The sequence below is a fragment of the Belonocnema kinseyi genome, chromosome 1 (genome assembly GCF_010883055.1).
Source record: "Belonocnema kinseyi isolate 2016_QV_RU_SX_M_011 chromosome 1, B_treatae_v1, whole genome shotgun sequence".
NCBI lineage: Eukaryota > Metazoa > Arthropoda > Insecta > Hymenoptera > Cynipidae > Belonocnema > Belonocnema kinseyi.
The window spans coordinates 172756902-172765499 of record NC_046657.1 but is presented as its reverse complement, the minus strand read 5'-3'; the positions used below and the strand labels follow the sequence as shown (position 1 = coordinate 172765499).

Below are 8598 nucleotides of genomic sequence, written 5' to 3'. Positions count from 1 at the left end.
ACGCGTCAGGACGCAGTCCCACGAAAGTAGATTAGTAGAATAGTGCAACATTTTTAACCAATACGGTAACTGCAAAAGCTATAACAGTCAACTTATTTGTCAAAACTGTTCCAATATTCTATTAATCTACCTTACTGATCAGTGATCTACCTCCATGGGACAGCGCCCTCAGCCAATCATAACACGAATACCATGACATGGTGTTATGGGTTCGGATAGGAATTCTTTACGAATTATTCCGATATGTATCAGAAAATCTGTATCCGGACCAACCCGAATCAATCCGAAACAATCCGAAACGATCCGAAAAATTGTACATTTTGTTCGATCAAAATCGGTTTAAAATTAATCCGACTCAATCCGGTTCGGATTGAATTAGATTAATTCCGATTAAAAATCGGTTTATGTCAATCCGAGTTTAAACTTATTTTGATTCAAATTTTTGTTCGGATTGAATCGAATTAATTTTTAACAGATTTCAATCGAACGAAATTGAGAACTTTTTTCGAATTGGTTCGGATAAAAATTTCAGAATGAATTCATATCCGAAACTTTCGCCAGGGCTTCTAAAGATAATCTAGAAAAAGTTTATAAACAGCTTCCCACTCTTTTGATTGGTTACAATTAAACCAAAACTAAAAGTCCAGGGGAAGTTTGCGCAATACTTATTCCTTGTGTATTCATAGGCTATGTAACCGCAGTCCCCTTGAAAAAAGAAATACCAACGAAAGAAAAGATGCCGCCTTTCATAAACGTGCGCAGTAACAAATCTGTGATTTTGTTTCTTAACTCTCCCTGGAGACTCTCTAGGTCCCTCTAATTTGTGCAGCATTTAAAAGATTAGAATCGTTTGCTCATTAATTTTCTTACTTACAATTCTGACATAATAGAATAATTCTAAAGATTCACGGCTCTTCCAAAGGGCCAGGTCCTGTAGATGGTGTCCCCAAATTTAGCGAAATACATTGACTTTTTGATGAAACTATTATCAATCGATATTACTTCAAAAATAATAAGACACGTGTCCCGGATTTTTTGATCCCTTGTAAGAACTATTAGCGTTTGTAAATCACATTAGCCAAGGTAGCAGAAACTTTACTGGTTCGCGCGCATGAACTCCGATCAAGATCCGCTGGTCCAGTGGACCAGAGTCTGACTGGTGACGACGCTGTCATGGGGTCGAATCTTTTTCTCAACTTTTTTTTTCGTATTTTAAACACGTCAAGTAATAGTTTTTAATGCTTTCCCGGCGAATAAATTTTTCTTTCGAGAAATATTACTGGGATATAAATAGCCTAGGGTGCAGAACCTGTACCGGTTCACGCACATGGACTCCTATCAAGCTCCGTTGGTCCAGTGGAAAAGAGTATGACAGTCATTTATATTTTAAAATTTTTAATCTGGAAAATTGTGTAATGTCGAAATTCATAGTCAGGCGACTTGATAAGCTTGCTATTTTTGAATAAATTTGCATAAAGCCTAATTTTGAAATTTGATAGTTTTGAAATTTATTGCTGGGTAACTTGATAAATTTAAAATTTATACAGAAAAGTCAAGATTCGCTAGTTTTGTAATTTTGGAATAATAATCAATGTGGAAAATTGCACAATATCCGGAATAGTTATTAGGCAACTTAATAATCTTGGAATTTATGAATAAATCTGCAGAGGGCCTACTGTCGAAATTTGATAGTGTTGAAATTTGTTGTTGGGTAACTTGATAAATTTATAATTTATAATCCAGTTACAATTTCAAACTGGGTAAATTTACAAATTTTCATACAATCATAAATTGTTTTATTTATCAAATTTATGTGTTTGCAGATGTTTTTTGCAAAAAAAGTCCATTTCAATACTTTGTAGGAAATTGTATTCACATTTTTTGTTTCTATTTCCCAATTGAAAACTGCCTAATCTTTGGCTGATTCTCATTTCTTCCTTTGCTGCAGTGAACAGTGCATCACCCAGCTACGTGATAATCCATAACGATTATCACCCGCAAAAATGTAAAAAATTACGATTATACAAATAAAATTAAAAAAGTGTCTGCATGATATTAATTTCCCAGTAGTATTTTTCAAACAAAGAATTTATTCGCCGGGGAAGCATTAAAAATTATTATTTGACATGTTTACAATGCGAAAAAAAAGTTGAGAAAAAGATTCGAAACCACGACAGCGTGGTTACCTGTCAGATTCTTTTTTACTGGACCAACGGAGCTTGATAGGAGTTCATGCGCGCGAACCGGTAGAGTTTTTGTACCCTTAGCTAATGTCATTTACAAACGCTCATATTTCTTACAAGGGACCAAAAAATCCGGGACACGTGTCTTATTATTTTTGAAGTAATATCGATTGATGATAGTCTCATCAAAAATCAATGTCCCCGAAGAGGTTTTCCCCTTTGAGAATTGTAGTCTTGACCAACGGTCGATGACGAAGGGCCCCCCCGACTACGCGCATAGAGGGACGGTAACAGCTAGCCTGGTGGTTGATCACAAATACAGTTACAAAAACACAGACAGAGCATGTCAGTTCTCTCTGCTTTTTGCTCCATTTCGCAACATATTTCGCAAAATTTGGGGACACCATCTTCAAGACCTGGCTCTTTGGAAGAGCCGTGAATCTCTAGAATTCTTCTTTTATGTCAGAATTGTGGGTAAAAAAATAAATTAGCAAACGATTCTAATCTTTCAAATGCTGCCGTCTGCTACCCGCTGGTTTCTATCTTTCGCAAAATTCATATTTGTCGGGTAAATAATCATTTTCTCAACAAATTTTTTGATTTTTCAACATTCTATTGATCCGAGGATCTTGCAAAACCCCGGATATTCGACAAGTTTTCCTTCTTTCGTTCACAAATCCTTCGAAAAAATATAGATGGAATCAGTGTGAAGCTCGAAAAAGGTGATTTTTCTTTGTTTTTTTTACGAAAAGGAAGTGGCGTGGACAGTTTATTTGATAGGTATATTTGACGCAATGTTTTTACAATATTTGAAAAAAAATTGAAAAAGTCAGAAAATGGCGGGATTATCCAAAGTGAACTAAAGCGTGTCGCTGATGAATTGTTCCGATTGTGTACACGATAGCGTCCGTAATTCTCAACTGAAACCCAAATTTAACATTTTTATTTTTATTTTATATGCTTTTTTACTCTATATGAACCGCAATTACCTAGTGGAAACCAAAAATAAATTTATTTTTTCACGTCTTGAACCCAAAATTTTAATATTTTTTTTAAATTTAATTATGAAAAATAATTCAAGTTGAATACAACTGTGGTTCATATAGGACGGTTTTCAATACTCTAAAAAATAAAATTTAAATAAAGTCGATATGTCCAATAATTTTCACGTAAGTGTATATTACGTAACAACCTTAACGAACAAAGAATGTTACAAATTGAACATAATGACCCGAGAGCATAATCTCAAATTGGATACGGAGATTGATTTCGAGGAATTGATTGGAAGCTTAACTACAGCTAAAAATGGTAAAGAACCACAATCTAAGAAGATAAACGTTGAATTTTATAACATTTTTTCATTTAAATGGACGAATTCAATGTTTAAATTCTTTAATAATATTTTGAGACAGAATTACCACATATGATATTGGTAATTTTTCATAACAATGAACTCAAAAGAAATCCATCGAGTTCACTCCGACCCAAAGTTTTGGTGTTCATAATTCGAAAGTTTATTCAAATCTACCATTTCAACATACCCATGTAAATATTTAATCGATCAAAAGAACCTCTCTGAAGCGAAGTTCGATCGAAATTATATGAGAGCATCGTTCGAAAAGATTATACTATTAACCATATGGTCATCTCTAAGTTCAGCTACCATTGGCGTGCAGTCCTGATCTCCTTACCCGTTATATTTTTAGAGGTATGTAAGCTCGCAATTACCTGGTTGAATAAAAAGTTGATGACCCTGTCCAAGTGTGGAGATAAGGTGGGAGTGATAAAAAATTTCATTTCGTCCCAAAATGAAATTTTTTGTTTAGGGCGGGAGTTTAATCTTTTCGAACGATGCTCTCATATAATTTCAATCGAACTTCGCTTCAGAGATGTTCGTTTCATCGGTTAATTATATTTCGTGCTTCGTTCTCAAGATTATACTATTAACCATGTAGAGGTTTAGGGGGTAGCTAGGGGTTCGTAACTTTTCCTTTGGTATTTTTAATAGTTTCTATAAAGGTATAAAAATACAAATTCTAATCACGTAGCTATAATTTTTTAACTTGAATTAGTTATAAAATATTTAAAGATTTGTATTCTTTAACTTTGGCGACCTGCCAATATTGCTTGTGCAAAACTTCGGTTTTTTTTAACATTATAGGTATGTTGTAGACCTTTGCAAACATTTGGGACTTTGCAGTCCATCCCGCTGTCTTTAGAATAAAATCTAAGCTAATGCCACCCTTTTGGGCTGCCGACGTGGCCGCATGTCTCGTTGAATGTCCTGTAAATATTGTGGTATCTATCACACTTTTTTGTAGTGTGTGCTTGATCGACGAAGTTTGCATATATTCAATTAAAAACGTGGCGACACACAGTTCTGGTTTCGATCTAAGGAAAGGTACATTTAAGACCGGTTGTTCCCTACCTGGGGCGGATGTTTTTATGAAAATCTGTATTCTTATTTCTATTTCATTAGTTCTGATAACGATATTTTTTAGCTGAATGCTTGCTATGGTCTGAGCTCTATGGGCTGTACATAATGAAAGTAAAACTACGGTTTTAAATGTTTTCAATGTTCTTGACTGAAGCACTCAGTTTAGTCTCAACTGGAGGGTTGATTTTTGGAGCTTCTAAGAATTTTGCTTTCTTGTATTTGACATACTAACTCTTCCGAGTCTTTTTTCAGCATACCCTCCTGGGTCCAAAATTTTAGCCTGGATGACAAGATCTCATGTAAATTCAAATCCACGGATTTGGGTACCTCCGGATCATCGACAATGATGTTCATAAAGGATTGGTCTATTTGAGCTCCCTCCTTTGGCACGGCAGGTAGCGTTCACTCGTACGACTAAAAAACTCAAAAGGAGTTTCTTGGACTAATCCCCTAATAATATAATGTATTGCCACTCGTGCAATCTCAAGACCAGAATTTAGAACGCAATCAGCTGTCTTGCCGCTCGAGCAAGCCCACTAGTGTATGTGTATTTAAACGTAAGTATATACGTATGTATGTGTAGGTATCTCGTTAATATGTATTGCCGCTCGTGCAATATCATTAATGGTACTTTAATTTGTCTTGTCTCTCGTACAAGCTCATTAAAGGAAAAATCTAATATGCCTTGTCGCTAATACAGGTTCATTCGATATGCATTATCTTTTACTGTTTTAACAAAGGAAAACATGGGGGTTTGTATAAGAAGGGGATGGCCCCCATTTTTCATGATTTTTATATATAGGTTATTTTAACATTTGTTATCTTAGCTATAAAAGAAAAATTACCTTGTGTAGAATTAATAGTATAATCTTTTCGAACGAAGCTCGAAATATAATCCAAATAAAAATAAGATAAGTTTTCAATGGTGAATTACGTCTCATAAATATAATATCATTGGACTACAAAGTAATTCTATGTAAAAAATATAGCGAAAAAATTATGTTCATAAATTTATGAATCTCGTATATTATATTTCATTATATAGTCTGTCATGATAAGTATAATTAGACTATGTACAAGAAGTAAGCATTAATGTTTCAATGCAATAGGCTAATTAGGTTGGTCTTCTTGATCTTCTTCTTGATCCGCAATTATTTGTAGAAGTGAATCAACTTCTTCTTCTACTAAACGTTCCTCGCTGTCTTCAATGATCTGCAAATAAAAAACGTTTGCACGTTGATTTTGAGCTGTTTAAAAGCCGAAGCATATTTCAGGAAAAAATACAACTGATTCACTCGGAATCTATATGACAAACTAGGGATAGTTGATACCACTCTTCTTCGAAAACTAGAGCGTAGATAAAGATAGGGAGCATCTATATTAATTACTTAAGACTTGAGGGGTGGTGGTACGAACACTGGTACGAGGGAGGGGGTCCGAAATGTTTCTTATGTAAATTTCGTTATCCAAATATTTGTATTAAAAGAGGAAATCAAATTCTATACTTAGGATTGAAGAATTCTAGAAGAAAAAGTCCTAGAAAAAAATTTTGATTTGAATTAGAGAGAAAATAGATATGCCATGGGCATACGTCAGCACAGACATTGGGAGATCACACTCAAGCCATATGTAAATATGTAATTCATTCTGCACGAAGCTTCGAAATGTAAATGTGCTAACCTGATAATTGGTGACATTTGACGCGACAATGGGTTTCGAAAACTTATTGGTTTTAGATTAAGAATTTTAAAGTTTTTTTGAATAAAATTGAGCCAGTTTGAATCCTAGCAATTCCAAATCATTCCGATAAATTGCGAATAAATGCAAAGTATATTTCCGACCTACATACTCATTTAGAAAGAAAGCTAAATTTAGTCCGAATCACTCCGCCTGATTAAAATTCATTCTTTTTCAGTCCGTATCGGTGCCTCAGGTTCATTCCGAATGAACAATATGTCCTTAATCATTACGCAGTCATTCCGATTGGCTCCGCGCAAAACTAAAAGAACTTTTAATTCTCAATTGAGAATCCATTCCGAATGATTCCGTTTCGATTCAAATACAGACACCGTTTTAAATTTGAAACGTAGATTAAAGAAAAATGATATTAAAAGCAATTATTATACGTGAGATAAATGATTAGGAATAATATTTTATGAATAATTGTGGCGAGATAAAATATTTAATTTACAGTCTGTTAAGTAAGAGCGTGTACAGCATTAATCGCGGTCGGTAAGTGATACAAACCTAAATCCTTTTTTATAAGTAGAGAGAACATCTACCTTTGGCGGTTCGAAGAGAAAATATTATTCGATGTTGATCTTTTGTTCAAAGAAGCAAGTGAACCTGAATAAGTTCCACCAGAGATGAGGTGGGAGATTTCCGAGATAATGGAATAAGAGAATGAGAAAAACATGCGCTGATAACTGCGCCTTCTTGGCGGCTTACCAAAGAGTTACTTTTAAGGCGCAAGTTGCACGTCGGTAAATGACGAAAGTTAGCAATTTCTGAAATGATTTACCAATTAAGTTCCTGCTCAATTAGTTTCCACAAAGATATCTTTGTTGCTTATCTGAAAGTTTCGTAAGGCTTCGGTGGTCTTCTATTTATATTTTGATCCCCATTAGAGGGAAATTAAAGAAATTGACGATTTTGATCTTTCGCGTTATTCTTAATTTCATGCATGAGTCGATTTTGAGGTTATGTTTTTCAGGTGTATATAATATGGATATTATTACTATTTTATATATTATTGATGTTAATATTATAATAATAAAATATTATATTAATATTAATGACTATTTGACTATCTTTTAATAGAAATAGTTCAACTTTTAACTGAAACAATTAGTTTTCTGCAAAAAAAAAAAGATTTTGAATAAAATACATGAATTAAAAAAAATTGTTGAAATTGTTTTGAACAAAATAGCTAAATTTTTTAACAAAAATTTCAATTTTCGCCCAAAAGGCTGAATTGTATACTAAAAAATGGAACTTTAAATTAAATACATTAACTTTGCAGAAAAGAAATTTATTTTCCACCAAGTCTAATGTTCTATACAAAAATTAATGTTTAATCATTGTTAATTTTTATCACTTTTTAAAATTAATTTTTATAATCATTGTTAGTTTTAAAACATCCTAAAATATTAAAAATCCTTTGAAATCTCTTGAAATTTTGCACTGCTCTTGAAAATTCCTTGCAACTTTATAAATACCCTAAAATATTTTAAATCCTTTAAAATCTCATACTAAATTATTAAAATCAATGGAAAATTCCTTGGAATCTATTAAAATATCCTAAGATATATCAAATCCTTTGAAATCTCATTTTAAATTATTGTAATCAATTAAAAATTCCTTGGAACCTTTTAAAACATCCTCAAATATTGAAAATCTGTTGAAATTTAAAAAATACTCTGAAATATTTCAAATCCTTTGAAATCTCATATTAAGTTACTGTAATCAATTGAAAATTCCTTGGAATCTTTTAAAATACTCTCAAGTATTTCGAAACCTTCAAAATATTTTGAAACACCTTGACAACCATTAAAGATTTCTATCATACTTTGAAATTGTTTTAAATAACTCTGGTAAAATTCTTAACATTATTTGAAACCCCTTTAAATTATAAAAATAAATTTAAATTTCCTTGACATCTTTTAAAACATCCTCAAATATTTAGAGTCCTTAAAAATTTTTTGAAATCTCTTAAAATTTTTAAAAGATTCAGATTGAAATTTAGAAAAAAGAAAAATTTTCAAACGTTAAATAGTGTTATTTTTTAGATTAGAGTTTTGAAAATGGAATCAATACAAATTCAAAATTTACGAAATCTTATTTTCAACTATGAAATATAAATAATTTTCCACTTGATGGAATTCCAGTCCTCAAAATTTGAATTGTAAACTTAGAAGTTTATTTACAAAAAATTATTAATCATAAATAAATTGAAAGCGTTCAAAATTTAAAAGTATG

At 32.4% G+C, this 8598-nt stretch overlaps 2 protein-coding genes across 6 annotated transcripts in view; one reads left to right on the top strand and one right to left on the bottom strand.

Annotated features, from left to right (window-relative positions):
• Positions 1-8598, top strand: part of LOC117172680 — a 305863-nt gene that overhangs the window by 154626 nt on the left and 142639 nt on the right. The window lies entirely within an intron of this gene.
• The window catches only part of LOC117172714 (DNA-directed RNA polymerase III subunit RPC9), a 61992-nt gene continuing 59011 nt past the window's right edge, over positions 5618-8598 (bottom strand). Inside the window, exon 3 of the mRNA XM_033360879.1 lies at positions 5618-5832. Within this exon, the coding sequence (XP_033216770.1) occupies positions 5731-5832 (102 nt within the window). The 3' untranslated portion in view covers positions 5618-5730. The remainder of the gene's footprint in view (positions 5833-8598) is intronic.